At 32.0% G+C, this 23,776-nt stretch overlaps 1 protein-coding gene and 1 long non-coding RNA gene across 2 annotated transcripts in view; one reads left to right on the forward strand and one right to left on the reverse strand.

The window, feature by feature from the left end:
• Window positions 1-402: 402 nt before the first annotated feature.
• LOC145327175 (coiled-coil domain-containing protein 93-like) overlaps window positions 403-23,776 on the reverse strand; it is a 39,992-nt gene continuing 16,618 nt past the window's right edge. The window contains exons 7-13 of the mRNA XM_080170744.1: window positions 19,764-19,845; window positions 19,019-19,068; window positions 11,063-11,180; window positions 10,357-10,437; window positions 2,328-2,418; window positions 1,885-1,970; window positions 403-1,179 (exon numbers count right to left, since the gene is read on the reverse strand). Of these exons, the coding sequence (XP_080026870.1) occupies window positions 1,102-1,179; window positions 1,885-1,970; window positions 2,328-2,418; window positions 10,357-10,437; window positions 11,063-11,180; window positions 19,019-19,068; window positions 19,764-19,845 (586 nt within the window). The 3' untranslated portion in view covers window positions 403-1,101. The remainder of the gene's footprint in view (window positions 1,180-1,884; window positions 1,971-2,327; window positions 2,419-10,356; window positions 10,438-11,062; window positions 11,181-19,018; window positions 19,069-19,763; window positions 19,846-23,776) is intronic.
• LOC145325664 (uncharacterized) lies at window positions 14,968-15,845 on the forward strand. The gene is made up of 2 exons (XR_013881542.1): window positions 14,968-15,391; window positions 15,709-15,845. It is a non-coding gene; the product is annotated as an uncharacterized LOC145325664 (long non-coding RNA).

Genomic DNA, 23,776 nt, shown 5'->3' on the forward strand with positions numbered 1-23,776 from the left:
CAGCCGCCACAGTTTCTCTAATTGCAGAAAAGTTTAGCTTGTAATGAATGAAGTTTAACCAAATAATGGATATATAATACACGTGGATATTATGACAGGGGAAAAATTGTCGTTAATCAATTTAGATTGCTAATATGAAACACTTATTGGTCAGTTCTTTTATTTATTAGAAGAGGAGAGAGTGAGGTAAAGGGAGTGGATTGTGAGAATCGGTATTTTAGCCCACTGCGAGTCTTACTTTATTAGAGATCCTGAAAATCTAGTGCAACATCCAAGAAATAATAAATCCATTAACCCAATGTAATAATTAATTCATCATTTAGCTGTAAACTAAAGTAATTTATTTTAATTAAATATGTTATTTTTAAAATATATTACAATAAGGTTTTCTTAGTGGCAAAGTTTCTCTATAATTCACTTTTGGGGTCGAAACGCTCTATGGAAAATGTAATTTTCTCAGATGATATTTAAGATTTCAGAATTCTATTTTTTTTGTTGAAGATATCCCTTACTAAAGATCATACAGTAAACAACTTGCTTGGTCCGTCAGTCTGTTTGTCATGCAACAAAAGACAAATATCAATGAGGTAGGGAGATGGAGATGGGAGGGGAAGTTTACCCCAGCCCCAAAATTAAAAGCATGGACGACATTTCCAGAGAGTGTGAGGAACATATGTATATTTCAAAACTTTTATAGAACATTATATATTTCATTTTAAAATATAAATTATATTAGGCAAAATCCTATAAAAATTTCTTAGTCTATCCTAAGAGCTAGGGGTTTCTAAGTCATACATTTTCCTTAACATCTATAAAGGAAGCCTGAAAGAAATAACCACTTTAACTGCTAAGAGACTGCCACAAGTAGACCCAATACCCAAAATTTTCATATACCTGAAATGTAATTTTAAAATGCCTACAACTTTTTGGTTATTAAAGCTTATTAAAGTCTTTATATATTTAAGGTATTTGGTCTACTTGTTGCAGTCTTTCAGCAGTTAAAGTGGTGTATTTCTTGCAGGTTTCCTTTCAGTAAGGAAACCTTACTTCCTAGTTTAACCAAAAATATTTTTATAGGATTTGACATTTTATTTTTACTAATCAATTTTTAATGAAATGTTGAACTTCTTTTAACATTGTAGTGAACTTCTCTTTTTCTCCATTTAATTCTTCTTTTTCCTAAAGAAAATGTCAAAATTGAGATCAACATTTTATCCTTATAATAAAGTAAGAGGAAGTCTGTGTGTCTGTTTGTTTTTCTGTTTGTACCGAAGGATCTCATTAACCGCTGAACTGCTGTGGTTCTCCTTTACTTTACAGGATAGCTTATCATGGGTCCTGGGAAGGTTTTGTCGGAGGGTACCACCACTCTCCCAAGAGAAATCGCCCCTAATTTTCTAAATAGTTGGCTTAATAACTTTGGAGACTTTTATTGAATTTTGATTGGTTGGTTCATTCAGTTGAGTGTCCAAACGTTTCAACTACTTACTGTAATCTGCTTAAGGGGTAATTTTGTAAATTATCATTGGGGATGTACATCAAATAATCGGTCATTGTCTTTTCCCTTTAGATTTCTGATTTCTAGTATTAATTCTTGATTACTTTCCAAGTTGTACCTGACTGTTACAGGAATCATCACGCAAATTTTAAAATTGACATGATAAAACTATCCTTTACGGATAGACCAAAGGCTAAATGTAAAAAAACCTTTAAATCCAAGATGTCCAAGCTTTTTTACACTTTTTACACTTTACCCCCCCCCCCCCTGGATGTATACTGGCCTGCCTGCTATTGGTAATTTAGTCTGTATACTGGCCTATCATTGATCATTTTTGTTGTATGACGTCATTTTTACTAGGCGATACAAGCTGCTTCAATAATAACCTTGACATGAACAGATTTTAATTTCTGTTGCTCCTCCAGTTTTGTCTGGCAGCTGGTCTGGGCCTTCAGTACTGCGTATAACAGGTCTACATAGATAGATAGATAGGTAGATAGATAGGTAGATAGATAGATAGATAGATAGATAGATAGATAGATAGATAGATAGATAGATAGATAGATAGATGGATAGATATGTAGATAGATAGATAGATAGATAGATAGATAGATAGAATGGCAGATTGACAGATTGACTGTCTACATAGATATATAGAATAAAGACAGACAAATATAAAGACAGATACACACACAGAAAGACAGACTGACAGACAGACAAAAAAGACAGAAAGACAGATAGATAGATAGAGACAGAAATCGTTTGATAGATATATAATTAGATTTCATAAAGTCACAAATTGATAGATAATTAATTAGATTCCATATACCTTCTAGTTGATTGTAATATGACATTTTGTTGGATTGAGAACCCTTACAGGCTGGCAAGCTGTCTTGCATTGATCCAAGCAATCCAATTTCCTGGAGATATAGATAGATAGATAGATAAATAGATAGATAGATAGATAGATAGATAGATAGATAGATAGATAGATAGATAGATAGATAGATAGATAGATAGATAGATAGATAGATAGATAGATAGATAGATAGATAGATAGATAGATAGATAGATAGATAGATAGATAGATAGATAGATAGATAGATAGATAGATAGATAGATAGATAGATAGATAGATAGATAGATAGATAGATAGATAGATAGATAGATAGATAGATAGATAGATAGATAGATAGATAGATAGATAGATAGATAGATAGATAGATAGATAGATAGATAGATAGATAGATAGATAGATAGATAGATAGATAGATAGATAGATAGATAGATAGATAGATAGATAGATAGATAGATAGATAGATAGATAGATAGATAGATAGATAGATAGATAGATAGATAGATAGATAGATAGATAGATAGATAGATAGATAGATAGATAGATAGATAGATAGATAGATAGATAGATAGATAGATAGATAGATAGATAGATAGATAGATAGATAGATAGATAGATAGATAGATAGATAGATAGATAGATAGATAGATAGATAGATAGATAGATAGATAGATAGATAGATAGATAGATCTATAATAATAATTTTCTCAGATGTTATTCAAGATTTTAGTAGTATATTAGTAAAATGGACGGTTTATTTTTTTTTTAAGATTTTCTGTAGCAATGAGTATGCAGTGAGCAAGGCTATGGGTAAAAAACGTTGATTGGCAAAATATACAGACCAATTTTATGACCAGTTGCATGTAATAGGTGTAATAGGTCGTGTGTAATGCAGACTACAAGAGGGGTATATTTTTACTTCAAGGGGCGTTTGATTTTTTAACCTAAATCCCTCCCGTTATAGGAATCATCATGCAAAGTTTGAAATTGATAGGACAAATCTAACATGTTTAAATTATCGAAAAGAGCTAACCGTTACGGATGTCCAGACGGATTTACCCTAATTATAGGAAAGCTTTGCTTTTAACAAGGATGACAACATCCATAGAAGCGAAGCACTGAAACGGTAGGACAAACGGACACTATACCTTGTATAGTGTCAGAACTGAATAATCAGAATATAAATGTATAAATGTCGAAAATTGAAAAAAAAAGAGGATAACGCCAAAAAGTGGTAGAAATTAGTTTCTCGTATTCATTCGAATCCAGTGGATAGGAACCGGTTCTTATCCATACGAAAAAACTATGTCTAGCATCGTATTATATCCAGCTTTCTTTAATACAGTTTTTTAGCCGGTGCCTTCGGCACCTCGGGGCTAAAAAAACTAGTTTTAATTTCATAATTGTACTTTCCATATCCGCGGAAAGCCGTTTATAATACGATGCGAGAAATAACTATTCTCGTACTTATTCGAATCCGGTGGATAGGAACCGGTTCTCACCCATTGATTATATAGGGATGTACTTTAGGGGGATATGTTTCCCCCCCAAAAAAAACAAAAAAAAACAATAAACTCCTCTTGTTGTCTGTATTACACCCCTTTAAAGCTCTAACGCCACTCGATTATTGGATTAAGGGATGTGTAAAATATTTTCTCGTATTCATTCGAATCCGGTGGATAGGAACCGGTTCTTATCCATACGAAAAAACTATGTCTAGCATTGTATTATATCCAGCTTCCTACGAATATAAAAATGTACAATCATAAGATTAAAACCGGTTTTAATTTTATAAATGTACATTCTTAATCCGCGGAAAGCCGTTTATAATACGATGCGAGAAATAACTATTAACCTCCATTGCCTTTGTTTTTTCCCTGTATAATATTAATTCATGTTGACCAGGCCGTATTGGAAAAGGAATTATTATTGCAGGGATGAAGCAATTTGGGAAATGGAATGGTTATTTAGTTTTGTTAGCCCCGAGGGGCCAAAGGCCCAGGATAACCAAACTGTTATTAATGTTATTATTTATATTTTAGTATTTGTGGAACATTGTCTGTAATACGATGCTATACATGATTTGTCAGTATGTCTGAGAATATGTTCTAACCAAGCGGATATTAATTGGTTTCTTACCTGCATGCAACTTTGGAAAAGAAAATAAGTTTTTGTCAGGTTCGATAAAAATAAAATAGTTTTTGTTTTGTGTAGCTTTCAAATATTATTAAAAGATTATAGCTTTCATTAACCTATCTGTGTATTCCTGAATTATTGTAAATCGTATTATTGATTTTAGATTTCCTATTTCATTTATTCTATTTTGACATATGTATATATACCAGGGATCTAAAGAGATAAGACAATGCCAGATAAATTTTAAAAAATGATACTCCAAATTATCCCTTCTTTAGATTACAATAAGTAGTTGAAAAATTGGAACACTTAACTTAATGAAAATTCGATAAAAGTCACCAAAGTTGTTAAGCAAACGAATAAGAAAAAGTTATCATAAAACTTTGGGAACTAATATAATAAACAAACCAATGTCCCCTCCCTCCCTGGAATATTAATAATGTTGTAAAAGGATGAAAGGTATGTAGAATGTAAATTGGCAAAGGCTGTCGGTTTTTGTGTGTGCATGTATTGGTATAAGCTGAATTGACCCTCTAATTTTTTCTTTTCTTTTTATAAATAAAAATTTAAATGGGTGGAGGTCGACTTCCCACTCCCCCCCCCCCCACCTCAAATGCCACTAGAGGCCTCAAAGTTACATAAAATTTTAGTTTCATAAACTTTTCCGTTGTCTGATAAATAGAAAAGAACAGTGTATTTGACATTTCTATATTGCTAGGAATAAATAAAACAAGAAAGGTAATTATAAAAACAAATTTCTCTTTATAGTAGCGTAGTTTCTCTAAAATTATAGCCTGTTCGTCCGTGAGGGGTGGGGGTGTCTAACCCTGAAGTGAGGGTTGTCTAAACACAACTACAATCTCAATGGCCGTTCCATTCAATATTCAAAATCTTTGATATTTAGCTGCTCTGATATAACTTCAAATCTGAAATATCATGCAATATTTTAATATCCTATTATTGGGTAAAGGTGTTTCTTTTTTGCATAATTGACCTAAAATTTAGGCAGAAATGTCAGTGTGTCAATTTAAACTTGTGTAACATTTTCTTTTCTTCATGGAAAGCAACTCTAGGTAATACAAAAACAAGGATGTCAAAATCCATAAAAGCGAAGCACTGAAACGGTAGGACAAACGGACATGAACACTTATATAGTGTCAGAACTGAATAATCAGAATATAAATGTATAAGAGTCAAAGCAAAATTGTAAGTAAATTTGTTGAAAAACTGCTTTATACAGGATAATGTTTATGGGCATACTTACATATTTAGGACTTGATTATAGAGTTGCTTCGCTTAAAACATTATACTTTGTTGTCCCAGGAATCAATATACCAAAAATCAAATCAATCGGATGATTAGATCACATAAAAATTTGTTGTTAAAAAAGTAAAAAAAATAACATGTTTAAAATGAACGTACGGAAATTTTGGTAATGAATATAGAGTGTCCATGCAAAATTTGAATTCGATAGGACAATTCTAACATGCCTAAATTAACGAAAAAAGCTATCCGTTACGGACGGACGGACGGACCGACCCTAATTATAGAAAAGCTTCGCTTTCAAAAATATGGAGCAGCTTTCTAGAAATGGTAGGCGCCCCCACACCCGTGGCCATTAATAGATAATTTAAAACGTCCCTGAAAATTGTTGAACAATTGGCTCAGCTGTTTACCAGATCATATATTACATATATCCTGTTATTTAAGTTTAAAATTAGTGGTTACGCCCATATCATCTAGGGGCTATGAATTAAAATAGCTAAAACCATACCAGGAGTTAAATCTTAAAACAGAATTCATCTAAGGGAAAAACCTTATTGAGATCTTAAGCTTCAGACAAAAATTCCTTACTACTTTATATAATAGGATGACGTAAACAAGTTATTATCAAAGAAATTTTGTAGCCTAATAATTTTATTTGTTTTTTATTTTGTTCACGGATCTTAAGTTTTTAGACGTAGTTTTAAAAGAATTTTAAGCAATCCATAAACAAGAAAACATAAAAATTTTAACAAAAATTTTAAACAATCATGGTGATTTTTTTTTGGGGGGGGAGGTAGAGTAGAAATTAAAACTGATTACAAGTAAAACCGATCAATATTTGCTGGATTAGAACTGATTCTCAGCCATACCAAAAAATCATGTATAGCATCGTATTGTTGACAATTTTCCACGAATATTTAAATACAAATCATATAATTAATACCAGTTTTGATAGCCCGGCCCTTGGGGCTAACACACTGGTTTAATCAGGGAGTAAGGGAGGGGACAATGGGCAACTAAATCAAATTTAGAGTTTTCAAAGAAAAGCAATGAAAACCAGAAAACTTGACCAAAATTGTAATGGGATCATGGTAATATAATTTAGAACCAAATTAGTTCTAAGAAAAAAATCATTTACTTCATAATTAAATTACCAGTACATCACAATGTGGTAAACATTCTGTAATTAATCACTAGAAAAATCACCCTTAGAACTTCGTCAACCCTTTTCATATATTTTTAACTGCTACCTAAATTCAAGGAGTTCTTAGATTGTTTAATACATAAATATCACAGTGGAGTTTCTATACATGAAAAGACATTTTTCTTGGGAAGAATATTTGTTAAAACCAGTCATCTAATTCTTGTCTGCTATATTCAAAACTAACTCAGCTAGTTAACGGGGTATTGATGCGCTAGTACCCAAAGTCAGCCAGAACCTGCTGAATTCTTGCACATTCCCTTTAAGCCAGTACCCAAAGTCTGAGACTCTTAAAATTTGAATATTGGATCCATTGTCCCCTTCCTTACTCCCTGGGTTTAATTCTTATACTTTTTCATTTCAATGTCCACGAAAAGCTGTTCATAAATTCATAAATTAATGTTACGAACAGCGGAACAACAACCCTAAATGTAGAAAAGCATCGCTACAAAAATATTAGCATATTTGTACTCGCTAAAAGTACACAAATCATCCTTGTTAAATTAAAACAATATTGTTAAAAGCGAAGCTTTTCTATAATTAGGGTCGGTCCGTCCGTCCGTACGACTGAGATGGATAGCTTTTTTTATTAATTTAGGCATGTTAGAATAATCCTATCGATTTCAAATTTTGTATGTGATTCCTGTAGTAGTTATGTACGATTTAGAAAGCGTAGCAACTTTATAATCATTATCAGAATGTCTGTACGTCCATTTTTAACATGTTGATTTTTTACATTTTTAACAACTAATTTGTATGTGATCCAATTATCCGATTGTTCTGATTTTTGGTATACTGATTCCTGGGACAACAAAGTCCATTATTTTGAGCAAAGCAACTATATAATCAAGTCCTAAAAATGTAAGTATGTCCATAAACAATATCCTGTATCAAGAAGTTTTTCAACAAATTTACTCACAATTATGCTTTGACTCTTATTCATTTATATTCTGATTTTTCAGTTCTGACACTATACAAGTGTTAATGTCCGTTTGTCCTCCTACCATTTCAGTGCCTCACTTTTATGGTTGTTGTTATCCTTGTTTTGAAAAGATTTATATAACCTCCATATAAACAATATATTAATGGAAAATATATTAATGGGAGCTATTGTTTAGTTAAATAAATAGTATGTGGTGTGCAATGGCTTTCGCTAAAATGTTATAACTCATAGATTGCGGGGACATTAGGCTGTTTATTAAACTAGTCCCCAAAGTTTTATAATAACGTTTTCGGGTATAGTCTCTTTCGTAACATCGCACCTTAAGAGGCGATTCTTCGTATTTTTCACAGTAGGTTTTCTCCTATTTCTAGCCCCTGCAGAGGGCTCTAACCCTGCGGGGCCAATTACCTAACCCTGTGGGGCAATAACCTAACCTAATATAACCTAACCTAACTTAAAATAACCTATAAAAAGCCATTTAAAAATACGACAAATCGCTCCTTAAGGTGCGATGTCACGAAAAGGACTATTCCCACGTTTTCTTATTCGTTGACTCAAAACCTTTACGAACTTTAGTAAAAGGTTGTCATGTATCTTAAGGACTAAGACAAAGAGACGATTAAAAGATATATATCTCCAATGATGATACACAAAATAATCCCCTATGTAGATGAGAATTATTGGTTGAAAAGTTGAATACAAAGTCCATCTATTTTAGGGACGCATCCTCAAGCATAAATTTTGCAGAATTGGTGTTTCACCATAAAAATATATTAATTAAAATATTTTTCTATTTGTTTATTTACGCATTGTTTACTAAACTACATAAAAAGATTCTTTTGATGATAATGTTTTATAGAAAAATTTTATTTATTTTGATTTTAAAAGCTTTTCTAAATTCATGAATTAATAAAAGTATACTCACTGTGGGCTAGAATTGAATCAAGACAAAAGTAAGTGCCGAGCCCTGGGACCTATGTATGGTGAAAATAGACATAAAACCATGATGATTCCAGGTAAAACCAAAATATTTCAGCGGGGGCTATTTGAGAAAATTAGATTTAAAAATTTCAAGTTCAATTTTCACCCCCTAGGAGATGCCGCATAATAATGACAAGAAAAGCAAATATTATCTATTTTAAATAATGAACTACTTTGCTTTTATGAAGTCCTTCTTAAAACCTCTATATATATGATTTATTTTAGGCTAAATTTTCGTGACCTTTACAAAGCAAGTGATAAAAATGACCATTTATTAACTCCCTTCAGGAGTGGTTTTATGAAGAACTTTATAAAAGCAAAGTTGTTAAAAATTTAAAATAAATAATATTTGCTTTTCTTGTCATGATTGTCCTTTTTACTCCCATCGCATTCGTTTGCTATTCAACTAATTATTAATCCCTTAATCTGACGAAGACCAAACTGCATTACTTTTGCACCACTTTTGACGTCATATTCTCCATCTCTTTTTTAGGGGTTTTCTTTCCCACTTCTCCTCTCATCTTCCTCATTTTATGACGTCACAGGAATCAAAAGTAATGCACAGTTTGGTCTTCGTCCTTGATCAGCTTTTTTTTCTTTCTGTTGATAATTATTATAATAATCCTTGTTATTTTTAAAATTTTAATTTTAGACTACAAAAAAGGTTTTCCTTTCAAAAATTATCAAATTTGTAAAACCTTATTTCCAGGTAACGAACAGAACACAGTAAAAGTGTCTGACTGATTATGACGTAACAAAATAAATTAGCCAATGAGAGGCCACTATAAATTTTACCATTGGTCAATAACGGCCTCTCATTGGCTAATTTTTTTTGTTACGTCATAATCAGTCAAACACTATTACTGTGTTCTAACGAACACTTTTTTATAGATTAAAAATAAATCACTATTCAAAAATAGCCTCAATTCTTTATAAAATGAAAAGAGCGTCAGAAACTAAAAAAATCTTTAATCAAGCATTTTGAGCCAATGGAATTTTGATGTTGATAACAAATTAAGACAGTTTTGACTTTAAAAAAGAATAAACTGTCTAAAGTACTTGAAATCTTGTAGATAGATCCCATAATGTTTACAGTTTTTGATGGGGCATGTAAAGACCTTTCTATAGACACCTTAACCAGGTTTCTAGCGCAATCCTAGCCAATTTGGCATGAAAAAGACAGACCCATCAAACATTGAGACATGACGGGTCTCTCTATTTCTTGGTGTTTGACAGATCTTTCTTTTTTATGCCAAAATGGCTAAGATTTTTGTTATCAAATTAGGTTGCTAACTTGGAACTCATTTATAATTCAGTTCGTCTATCCAGTATGCAAGTATCACTTTATTAGCGCAAATGAAAATCTGGTGCAATATCCAAGTAATTATATATCGATTAGGAATTGAGTGAATATTTCGTCACTTTAAAGGGAAAACGATAAAATTGTTGTTGTTAAATTATAATTAAAATTTTACTTTTTCAAGAAACTGTTTTTGATTTTCTAGATTGTTGAACATATCATAATAATTCAGAGTTTCTACTTGTTTTGCAGACACCTAAAATAAAAAAGTTTCTCTAATAACAGTTTTGTTACCCTATAATTAATCTAATAATTTTTACTATTACTAACAGTGGAAGCTGTCTCTTTTATACGATGCGATAAATAACTATTCTATAATTATCTTTGATTGTCAGTTTATCCAGATGCTATTTAAGATAGCTGATTTTTTGTGAGGATCCCCTCGCCAAAATAAGCATCTGGTATTTAAAAGCTGGTTAACGTGTCTCATTAGAAGGGGACAGATGTTCAAATATTTTGTCACATTAGAAGGAAATATGACGTCAATCGGGATTCTCCGACCAAAGGTTTTTTAATTTGTCCCCTTTTTTAAGGGGGCACTTTCACCAGCTTTGGTATTTTTGTTGACATGCCTCTTGCTGAAAATGAACATATACCCAGGGAGGGAAGGGACATTGGACTGTTTATTACACTAGTCCCCAAAGTCTTATAATAACGTTTTCTTATTCTTTGGCTTAATGACTTTGGGGACTTTTCATGAATTTTGACTGGTTGGTTCATTAAGACAAGTGTCCAAAAGTTTCAATTACTAATTATAATCTACAGAAATGTACATCAATTTATTAATCATTGTCTTATCCCTTTAGATTCCTGACATATACCTGTTGGTGTAGTTGAATGAACTTCTTCTGGAATCTAGCAAGGTCCTGCCTGGTGGCTACACTTGACAGAACTTTGTCAACAGCCACTTCCTCTCCTTCAAGTATGGATAACTTTTCCCTTAAAACAATGGATGTTTTATAGGTAATTACTAATTATGCTTCATAATGATGGGAATGTTGACAAGAAGTTTCAGCCTTCCAACATAAATAGCAGCTGAGAAAATCAAATTTTACCCATAACGTTTTGGACTGACAGACGGACAGACATGGTGAATTATAGAGGACAAGGACATTAGGCAAAGTAGACTTATCCATAGTGATCTTGTATTGGAAATAATTGATCAATGTTGATCTGAAAAAAAGAGATCTGTAAAAGGAATTTCATGTATGTTTGCACTAGAGCAAAACTAGAAAGAACCTTGTCAATAACCAATTCCTCTCCTTCCAGTGATGCTAACTTTTCCCTAATATCAAGGACATCAATTAGTACACATCTGTGTTTGATATATTTTAATCAAAGTAGAAAGATCCATGATATCCAAGTTTACCCATAAAGAAAGGAGTAGGTTTAAGGTTGTTTATTGTTATATCAATTACAAAACGTTGTCAACAGCCACTTCTTCTACTTCAAGTATGGATAACTTCACTCTAATAACAAGGACATCAATTAGTAAAAGCTCAACAAATAAATCTTCATCCGTTTTGCCTATTCTCGTATCAAGGGTTGAGTTACGGATGCCCCAGCTTCATATAACCAGAAATACACTTGACAGAACCTTCTCAACAGCCACTTCCTTTCCTACAAATGAGTATAACTTTTCCATAATAACAAGGACATAAAATTAGTATTTAAGTAGATTGGATATGATGATTAACGATGGTCTAAAAAAGGGAATTCTGTATAAGGATATCATGATTCTAGATTGAAAGGGTTAGGATACAGAAGCCCCACTACAGATAACCAGCATTAAAATTAGTCAACAGCAACTTTCTCTTCTGCAAGTATGGATAACTTTTTCCTAATATCAAGGACATCAATTAGTATTTAAGGATCCAGGACATCTTTGTTTAATCTATTTTAGGCAAAGTAGAAAGATCCATAGTGATCTATTAGTATCCATGGTTACCCAGGTAGAAATGATTAGGATTCAGGTTGTTTATTGTTAATGTAAAATAAATACACTTGACAGACTTATCCCTTATAAAAAATCTTCATCCATTTGGCCTATGTATGCTCCAAAGTAGCTTGATGTCTGTCTATCTCTCCATCTGAACTGATTGGCCAGACTTGACTGAACTTTTTCAACAGCAACTTCCTCTACTTCAAGTAAAGATAACTTTTCCCTAATAACAATGACAGCAAATAGTAAATTATTGACAAATATTCATTACTGTTCCTTATAGACCTATGAATCGCCATTACCATTGTATTAAGATGATTTTATATTTTTAAAAGTTTGTAAATAGAAAAGCACAATTACAATTTTTGACTTTTTCTTACTGCTGATTCCCATCAATATGTTACACAGTTACTGAGGTTTAAACTCAATAGGATGAGTTTAACTATCTTAAAATCTATTATCAACACAAGGCAACAAAAGATACAGATAAGCTTGAGGCTATGAGCTAAGCCACTAAAGTTTATTTAAAGTAAAAGAAAAATGTAAGTGAATTCTTGAATTATTCAAATACAATTTTTGTAGGGTTTCATAATTTTATTTTTCTTACAAATTTGTATATTTTTTTGCTTTCAAATCTTTGTGTGCACAGAAGATTGCAGAGGAAGGGAAAGAAGGGAATTTGAGGAGAAACAAGGATGACAACATCCATAAGTAGCGAAGCACAAAAAAATGTTGATGGGAATATGTACAAGTAGATTTAAAGTGTATTCATTAAAATCAAGAATAGATTTATTGGAGAAAATAAACACGGAACCTTGTTTTATTTTGTATGATGAAGACGGTTAAAGTAAATTACATACTAGATGCACATAACAATGGGAAAAAATATTTTGAAACTGTTTATGCAAAAAAGTTTTAAAATTGGATCAAAAATACCAAGGATATGGGGAAATATATCAAACATATAAAAATAGCCAAAAACCTGCTTAAAGGCATTGTGACGACTATTTTTTTTTTATTAAAACGCCAGAAATTTAATTTTTAATATCTTTAACTGAAAATTTTTTGAAAATTGGACCATAAACACCTAAGATAGGGGAAAAATCTGAAAAATATAAAAATAGCCAAAAACCTGCAAAAAGGCAGTCTGACCGTCATTGTTGTTTTCTTCAAATGACAGGAAATTTAATTTTGATATCTTCAACTGAAAAAATTTCCCAAATCGGACCATAAACACCAAAGATATGGGAAAAATCTAAAAAATATAAAAATCCAAAAACCTGCAAAAAGGCAATCTGACCGTCATCGTTGTTTTCTTCAAATGACGGGAAATTTAATTTTGATATCTGAAACTGAAAAATTTTGAAAATCGGACCATAAACACCAAAGATATGGGAAAATTTGGAAAATATAAAAATAGCCTAAAACCTTATAAAAAGCAGTCCGACCGCCATTGATGTTTTATAGTTAATTGTGCTTCTTCATGATGGGATTGTTGTCAAAAAGTTTCAGGCTTCTACCTTTTATAGGAGCCGAGAAAAACGTTTCAAAAAGTTTCAGGCTTCTACCTTTTATAGGAGCCGAGAAAAGCACATTTCTTCCAATAAATTAATTACGGACAGACAGATGGACATAGTAAATTATAGAGTAGCTTCGCTACTAAAAACCTGTCATCTGTAATCTTATTATTTTTTTTTCATTTGACTCGTAAAATTGTCAATAATAGTGCTACTAGGCAAGGACAAAGGAAGTTCCATCTGATCAACAATTCTAGGAAAATCATGAAACCTACTTTGGAAACCTTATAGGGTATAGAGCAAAAGAAAAGGTGCAACATATTTGTATTTTGTAGTATTGTTCAATTCAGAAAGTATAAATCATTAGCTATCACCAAACCTCATTAACCGTCTGTTTATAGAATCAAAACAAAGGCTTCTTACTAAACAATTTAGAATTAGGGAGATTTAAAAAATATTTTATAATACTTCCTGAAATTAAAATCTTTACATTTTTTTCTTATTCATGATATTTAATTGTAACTGTTCACAAACAAAAACAAAATATTTCAACAAATTTTTAATCAAAAGCACTTTGATAAACACCTTGATTAACCCCTCGAGGCAGGTTAAAGCAAAAGTTTCAAAATGATTCAATAACTAAAAAATATCCCACTATATGAATCTATAAAAAATGAAATTGGACAAATTCAACTCTAACGAATTGGATCTTTACAGAAAAATTGAAAATAATTAGAAAATAATCTAACTTATGCCTAAAGCTTAAAATTAAATTCATTGTTCATTACTTATTAAACAAAGATGACAACATCTATGAGAGCAAAGCTCTGAAACGGTAGGACAAATGGACATTAACACTTGTAGAATGTCAGAACTGAATAATCATAATATAAATGTATAAAAGTTGAAGCAAAATTATAAGTAAAAACTGCTCGATACAGGATAATGTTTATGGACATACTCACATTTCTAGGACATGATTATAGAGTTGTGTTTCAGAAAAAAAAAATTGCTTATTTTAGTAATTTTAATAGATGAGCAATGTTAAACTTTATTGTTGATCTATTTTCTTATTAGTCTATGGAAAGTCAGAAAATTATGAATTTTATTAAAAAAACGTTTTTATTCCCTAAATGATTACAAATCGTTTATTTTAAAAGAATATGCATTTTTTAACATTTAATACAAAAATGTTCAAAATTGTGTACAGCAAACCAGTTTTTAAGATCAAAAGTTTATATTTGGAAGCAACAGCTGACCAATAAATCAGTCTACGTACTCGTCTACTATTAGAAAGAGGCTTAGTACTCAATAAGCGGGATTTTTAATGTAGTAATAGTCGCATTAGATTAACTAAGAAAGCAAATAAAGTTGGTGATTTTAAACCGTTCCCATTAATGTTATTTAGAACCAGTTACATTTTTTGAAGCTTAAGTCACTTATGGTTCTTGATGCTTAGTTGAAATCTTAGTTTCCTATTGTATAGTACTTGAACTCTTGGAATTATGTTTGGTTTTTAAAGTATTTTTAATATTTAAGTGTTGTAAAATAAAATTTATAACCTTCCTTGTTGTCTCTTTATTTATAATATTTCCTTGAGTTATTTTGTATGTTTAACATTACTGCTTAAGGTTCTAATAAATGGATACAGCAACGTCTAATCTAATCAGCCCTGAAGTGAACAATATTTGGTAAGTTATTATTGCTATATATTTATAAAGTTAAAGGTTGATTAATTAGATTATTTCCATTGAAGTGAATACTAAATAATACTCAATATTATTTAGTATAATCCTATTTCTTTAATTAAGCAATGGGACAGTTAAAGTAACTTAAAACTCTGTTTAAGACAAGTTGATTAGATTTAAGAGAAAATTCGCCCCACTGCACTGTGATTTGGGGAATTTAGGGTTAAAACCACGTTCGTCAGAATTTAGGGTATTTAAGGTCAAATTTAATTCACACACTGGGGTAAATCAGTGAAAAGTAAAATATTTATATTTTTTAGTTCAACATTGAGTTAGAACGAGTTCAAATCAGGATGTTTGATTGAAATATTATTTAATTTAATTTGCACTTATTTTCACATATAAAATCATTGTTTATTGTTATTTGTTATTAATGTAAATATATTTTTTAATGAAATTAGTCTTGTTTTGTATAGAGTATTGTCTTTAATTATTTAAGCTAGGGCTAAGCAAAAAAATTCCAAAACAAGTTGCTTCGCTTATAATACTGTACTTTGTTGTCACAGGAATCACATAAAAATTTGTCCATGTTTAAAATGGACATACTGACATTCTGGTAACGAATATGGAGTTTCTACGCTTTCTAAATCATACCTACTACAGGAATCAAAGTTTTAAAATTATAGGACAATTCTAACATGCCTATGGACTGACCAATCCTAATTATAGAAAAGCTCCTCTTTGAAAAAAAATAACCCTAAAATATAAAATACTGAATTCTATTTGAAGATCAAATTAATCTAAAATAAGCATAAAAAAGCATATATTGGGGCTTTACCACAAAGTTGCCTATCAAGCACTGTTCCCCTCCTTTTAAATTTTTTTTTTGGTTATCTTTGCTATACCAAAAGGAGTAGTGCCCCTTTGATCGTTTTCAATTTGTTTTACATTAATGGTAGGGAAATGGTGGGGCTCTGTGCTCTACAAGGCACTTTGGGGGAAATTACCCATATTTTAAATGATTACAAAAGTTTGTAAGATGTAATATTTAGAGAAGATTAGTAGTTTTTAGGTTTAATTATTGCAGTACTTAATAAATCATGATTTCAGGGAAGCTTTTTTATTTTACTTCCCTAATTCGCCACTTTCCTCCAACGTGTTTAGCCATTAGATACAAGAAGTTGTCAAGAAAGTCAAAATTAAACTACAACAAATATCATAAAATGTATGATCATGAAAACACATAGCTATGTAGTTCAGAATTTTATTGCTAGGTGTCGTAAAAATCTTTTTTGAATTTAAATTTGTATTTGAAATAAATATTTAAACAATCTTAAATATTTTTCAAAGTATTACAGCTATCCACTCTTTAGGATTTTTAATAAATTTATTCAATATTTAACATATAATTTACGAGTAGTTTATGATTTAGATAAAATACCTAAAATTTGTAAAAAAAAAGCTCTAAGTCTGCTCATACATCTTTAAACTAAATGTGCAGACAAACTCTGACAATCCTTTTAGCACGGCTTTTAGTAAACAGAGCAAAAAGTATTAAAATAATGATTGAGTTTCTATCAAATTCTGCTAAAAGTTGCTTTATCTCATCATCAAGTTTAAAAAGGAAATCTAAGAAATCAGCTCCATAGGCGTCCAAGGGGGGGGGGTAATGGGGCGATTACCCCCCCCCCCCCATTTAAAATTTACCCCTACCCTGGGGGTGCCGTAGGCACCCCCAACCATTTAGGAGGGGGTATTTACCCCCCCCCAAACAATTTTGGGGGGGTAAATACCCCCCCAAAATAGAAAATCTCTAACAAAAAAATTTTTGCGCGCTTCGCACGCATTTTTAATACTAAATTTTTGATAAAATTTAACTTACCCCCCCAAAAAATTTTACCCCTGCCAACAGATTTCAGGGGGGGTAATTACCCCCCCCAAGTAAATTTTACCCCCGGGGTAAAAATTTTGGGGGGGGGTAAAAAAAATTTGCGACGCGCTTCGCGCGCCATTTTACCCCCCCCCCAAAAAACCAAATTACCCCCCTCTTAAAAAAATTTTACCCCCCCCAAAATAAAAAGCTTGGACGCCCCTGATCAGCTCTAAAGAATTGTTTGGCAGAATAGCCTTCCCTTGTCCCTGGCTACTAGGTAAGATAAAATTTCAGAAATTAAATATATTACAGTTAGGGAGTTGAATCCATTTTTATAGAAGCAGAAATATAATCTATGATTATGGTTTGGACCCTCTAAAACTGTAATCTACCCTTCCACTTTCCCCTCTCTTGGTGAAGATATCTTCAACGCCGATACGATTTTTGAAATATAAGATTCCACTTTCCCCTCTCTTGTTGAAGATATCTTCACCAAGAGAGGCAAAAGTGGAATCTTAAATTTCAAAAATCGTATCGGCGTTGAAGATATCTTCACCAAGAGAGGGGAAAGTGGAATCTTACATTTCAAAAATCGTATCGGCGTTGAAGATATCTTCACCAAGAGAAGGGAAAGTAGAATCTTACATTTCAAAAATCGTATCGGCGTTGAAGATATCTTCACCAAGAGAGGGGAAAGTGGAAAGGTAGATTACAGTTTTAGAAGGTCCAAACCATAATCATAGATTATATTTCTGCTTCTATAAAAATGGATTCAACTCCCTAACTGTATTAGGGAAAATGCATTGTTTAGTTTAGGATTGATTAAATATAAAAAAAAAATTTGGTAAATAAAAAATAAATATACGCAGTAAAATGAAAGAAATATTTTATTATTGGAAATTCTGGGTATAGTCCCTTTCGTGACAATGCTCCTTAAGGGGCGATTCACCGTTTTTTTCACAGTAGCTTTTCTTCTTTTTCTAGCCCCTGCGGGGGGCTCTAACCCTGCGTGGCCAATTGCCTAACCCTGTACGGCAATCACCTAGCCCAATATAGCCTAACCTAACATAAAATAACCAATAAAAAGTAATTTTAAAGATACGACGAATCGCCCCTTAATGGGGGGTTGCCACGAAAGGGACTATTCCCGAAATTCTATATTGATTTGAAATTACGACTGAGATTAATTATTTTCTAAAGATACTATGAGATTTACTAAACACAACTAAATATTCAATACTAGCTGCTACTTTAGGTGAATGATAAAATGTAGTTTTGATAGATATAAGATAGTTATAGTATTCAGAGAAGAAAAATAAACTAGTACCCAAAGTTTTATAAACAAATTTTCTCAGGCGTTGGCTTGAGTACTAAAAAAAGTATTGCTTGGTAAAAGTTACAAAACTTTTCTACCCATGATTTAAATCGACAGAAGGATCATAATTAGGAATATACAGCAATTTATCGTTCTTTGTCTTATCTCTTAACAAGGATGACAACATCCATAAGTAGCAAAGCACAAAATTGGGAAAATATAAAAATAGCCTAAAACCTGCTAAAAAGCAGTCCGACCGCCATTGATGTCTTATAGTTAATTGTCTCCTTAATGATGAGAATGTTGTCAAAAAGTTTCAGCTTTCTACCTTTTATAGGAGCCGAGAAAATCACGTTTCCCCTAATTCATTAAATACGGACGGACAGACGGACGGACGGACAAACAGTGTGAATTATAGAGTAGCTTCGCTATTAAAAATTACCTGAGCTCGGCTAATTTAGCAAGATCTTCCTCAGAATCTTTAGGTGGAGCCTAAAAAAGGTCTGTTAGCAAAGATACTCTAAAAGTGACCAGAGAGAGAGAGAGAGAGGGGACATTTTGCTGTTTATTGCACCCCAAGTTTTATAAAAATATTTTTTCGTATTCATTTGATGGATAAGAACCGGTTCTCGTCCATACCATACCATACCATAAAACCAGTTTTTTTAGCCCGTACATTCTATATCCGCGGTAAGCTGTTTATGATACGATGCGAGAAATAACTATTCTTATTTGTTGTCTTAACAACTTTGGGGACTAATATTAAGTTTTTATTGCTTGTTTCATTAAGTAGAGTGACCAAACGTTTCAACCCTATAATTGTAATCTACAGAAGGGATAATTTTGGGTGTCATCATTGGGGATGTGCAACAATTTATCGGCCGTTGGCATATCCCTCTAGATCCCTGACAGTTCTAGACATTCAATTGAAATTTAACCTTTCTGTTGATGTCCTCAAGTTTTTCTTTCAGTTTCAAGTTTCTGAGCAGTTTTTGTAGCGCAACTACTCTATCATTGAAATGTCCGTCTGTTTGAAGCATTTTAGTAGAATCTCTCAAGTATGTCCTTGAAACCGATAAATATCCGCTATATTAGAACCGGTTCTCAGCCATACTGATAAATCATGTATAGCATCGTATTACAGACAATTTTCAACAAATATTAAAATAAAAAGGATTAAATTTAACCTTGCTATTGATGTCCTCCAGTTTTTCTTTCATTTTCAAATTTCTTTCCTCCAGTTCTTCTAACTCCTCTTTGCAATCCTCTCTAAAAATAAAAAATGTGTAAAAAATTAAAGCGAAGCTTTTTTATAAATAGGGTCGAACGTCCTCATTCTGATAACGATTAAAATGTTGTTACGTTTTCTAAATCGTATCTAACTATTGACAGAACAGCCATTTTTGAAATCGATAGGACAATTCTAACATGCCTAAATTAACGAAAAGCGCTAACTGTTGTGGACAGTAGGGTGGGTCGATTTTGGAATTTCATATTACTACACATTGGCAAGGGTTACTGGGCCAATATAAAACCCTGTGAAACTTGAAAGGGGTTTTGTAATCTAAAAACAAATTTGCCCGCCCACTTATAAAACCAAAAATTGAAATTCCTTCAAACACAGACATGTTGCATAACAAAATGACCGCATTGAAATGCTGATTACGAATCTAAAAAACTATTTTTATAAATATTGCTCCTAGTTCGAATAAGACCTCATTAAGCACCTAAAAAAGCTTTTATATTGGCCCAGTAACCCTTGCCAATGTGTAGTAATGTGAAATTCCAAAAAAGCCTGCAAATCGACCCACCCTAGTGGACAGATGAACTAGATTTGCTACACTTCCTATCGAAATTTTAAATTGCGGATTTTAATCGCTACTATTCTGCTATGCATAATTTATAACAACAGAACTATATACGTCATCTCATGTCGCACATTGGATAGCATTGATTGTATAAAAGCTTCGCCTTTAGAATCTTATTATTCAAGCCCATATTTCTCAGGGATTTTAAGGGATAAGACATTGGACAGCAAATTCATGATGTCCGTACCCAATTATGAAATACAACCAACCAATCAAGATTTAATATAAGTACCCAAAGTTTTTAAAGAGTAAGATATCTTGTATTCATTTCACTAGTCCCCATTTAATAATCAGGTTTTTTTTATTTGTTGGCTTAACAACTTTGGGGACTTTTATTGAATATTGATTTTTATACAGAAGGGGTAATTTTGTATATCATCATTGGAGGTGTAATCAATTTATCGGCCACTTCCTTATCCCTTTAGATTCATGACCTGTTTGAAAAATTTTGGATACCACTCCATTGTCCCTTTCCTTCCTGATATATTTGCTGAAAAATTGAGCGTGGATGGATGGTAATTTATATTCTTTTTAATAAAGTACCCAAAGTTTTTTTAGCCAACAAGTAAGTAAACTTGTTTTAAAAACTTTGGGTACCAGTGCACATAGGGGCAACAAGGGGCAACAATTAACCACCCCCAAATCAAGTTTTAAACATTCTATGAGTATTAGCATACCCAATGTACATCAGATTTCAAAGGAATCGTAAAAATACGCTTTTTAAGTAAGCATTCTAATGCATGGAAGTCAAGAAATGCAAAAATTTTCTTACAGAAAAAGGCATACTTTTTGTGTTTCACCAACAATTTTAAAAGTATTATAAAATCTCGTAGAATTAACGTAATTAGACAAAATAACTTCTGATGAGTCATGCATTACATATATTTTGACAGTATAAAAGAAAAAACACAAATTGAAGAAATTAGTCCTAAATAATTATAGTTGAAGTCAAGATTTTAGTTTATTTTTGTTTGTTTTTTAATCAACATTTTAGAAGACAGTAAGAGGAAACATGTTTTCGCCGGGTGTCGCCGGCTAAAAAAACGATATTTGATTACCCAAAGACATATTTTAATCGCCAGTACTGGTTTCTTTTACCCCCCCGCGCCCCCGTAGGGGTTTTTAGCGCGTTTTCTGAGGCTGGGTGCACGAAAACTTAGTTAGGAAAATCTTTTAAATGCGCTTTTAAAGTCAAAATGAAAGATGTAATACATATAGATAAAAGACGCAAAAACATAGTTATAAGAAATATTTATTTGATTAGACTTTGAATTAAAGTTGATAATGAATATTTTCAAGTTCTATTGCACTAAATGATGGAGACGGGAGGAAGGGGGGGAAGGCTAAACCTAAATCTAAACCTTTTTATGTTTGATGTTTTAATGTAACTGAATAATCGTTTCTATAGATTATTACAAATATCAGGGATCTAAAGGGATAAGACAAAGGCCAATAAATTGTTGTACATCCCCAATGATAATACACAAAATTACCCCTTGTGTAGATTAAAGTTAGTAGTTAAAACGTTTGAACACACAACTGTAAAACTTTGGGGACTAGTGTTATAAACAGCCCAATGTCCCCTACATCACTGCGGAAACGTAAAGTTAATATGCAAATAACGTGAGGTTCTTATAATCATTCTAAATTGGAATTAGCAAGTAGTCTATCTGTCTGTCTATTGGTAATGCTTTGATTTTAAATTATGTAGTTACATGGTATTCATGTTTAACATCAGCAGTTTTATTTAGAAAGGGAGGGGACTGTTAATTACACTAGTCCCCAAACTTCAAAGTTTTATAATAACGTTTTTATATTCGTTAGCATAAGAACTTCAGGAAATTTAATTGATTTTTTATTGGTTGGTTCATTAAGATGAGTGTCAAAACTTTTCAACCACTAATTCTCATCTACAGACAAATAATTTTGTAATATAATTAATTAAATATGTATCAATATTGGGGATGTACATATTAATCGGTTATTGTTTTGTTCCTTAGATCCCTAGGTGTTAATATATAATACAAAGTAGCTTGATGTCTGTTTGTCTGTCCGCCCATCCCTTAAGATCTCGCTAAACACTAAATCGATTACATTCTACTCTTCAGGGAATATATCTACTGGTCCTGTGGTTGTTTAAAGCTCTTTTTCAAAAATAAAAAACCCCAATTTTTTTTTTTATATTTCTATAATTAGGGTCGGTCCGTCCGTACGTCTGGTACAGTTAGATCTTTTACTTAACTTAAACAGGCTAGAATTATCCTATCGATCTCAAACTTTTCATGCTGATTTCTACATCAGTTAGTTACGACTTAGAAAGCACAGCAACTCTATAATCGTTACCAGAAAGTCCGTACATCCATTTATAACAAGCTGATTTTTACTTTTTTGACAACAAATAATGGTTTTGAATGTTAAAAATATCCTATTCATCTGATTTTTTGAATACTGATTCCTTTTTCAATAAGGTGTAATGTTATAAGCGAAGCATCTCTATAATTTAGTCCTAAAAACGTCAGTATGTCCTCAAACAGTAACATGTATTTAATCAGTTTTAATTACAATTTTGTATAGACATGCATTAATATTCAGTTCTGACACTTCACAAGTGTTAATGTTCGTTTGTCCTTCCATTTCAGAGCTTCGATTCTTTCATGGATGTTGTCATCCTTGTTTAATTACCTCTTGGGGCAAATCCCCTAGAGGCTAGGGGCGAAGCCGCTAGTATACATATAAACAGTAAACAAGAATCATAATATCATTATAAATATAGATATTAGTTAATAAAAATTTATGTTAATCATGCCCACATTTATAATGGATTTATTAAACATAAAAATAAAGTGAAACTTGTAGCTTGCTAAAATAAGGATCCCTATCCACCCCCATTTACACCATCCCCTCCCCTCCTACTGAAATGAATTCCATGACCCCAAATTTGACACTTTAAACACTAAAATCGGACTACAATTGACATAGTTACACTTTAAAGGGCCCAAAAAGCTAGTGATAGGGTAGCTGCGCTACTAAAAAATTCTCATATTGCTCTGATAACCAAAACCTCTAATTAGACATTTTAAACACGAAATTCAAGATAGTTGATGGATAGATAGATGGATAGATATTTAGATGAATAGATAGATGATTAGATATATGGATAGATAGATGGATAAGTAAATGGATGATCAGATGGATAGATGGATGGATAGATAGAGGGATAGATTGATGGATGGATAAATTGATAGTTAATGGATAAAGAGATGAATAGTTGATGAATAGATAGATGGATCGATATATAGATGGATAGACAGATGGATAGAAAGATGGATAGA

Source organism: Acartia tonsa, chromosome 8 (assembly GCF_053477335.1).
Source record: "Acartia tonsa isolate MP-2025a chromosome 8, ASM5347733v1, whole genome shotgun sequence".
Taxonomy (NCBI): Eukaryota; Metazoa; Arthropoda; class Copepoda; order Calanoida; family Acartiidae; genus Acartia; species Acartia tonsa.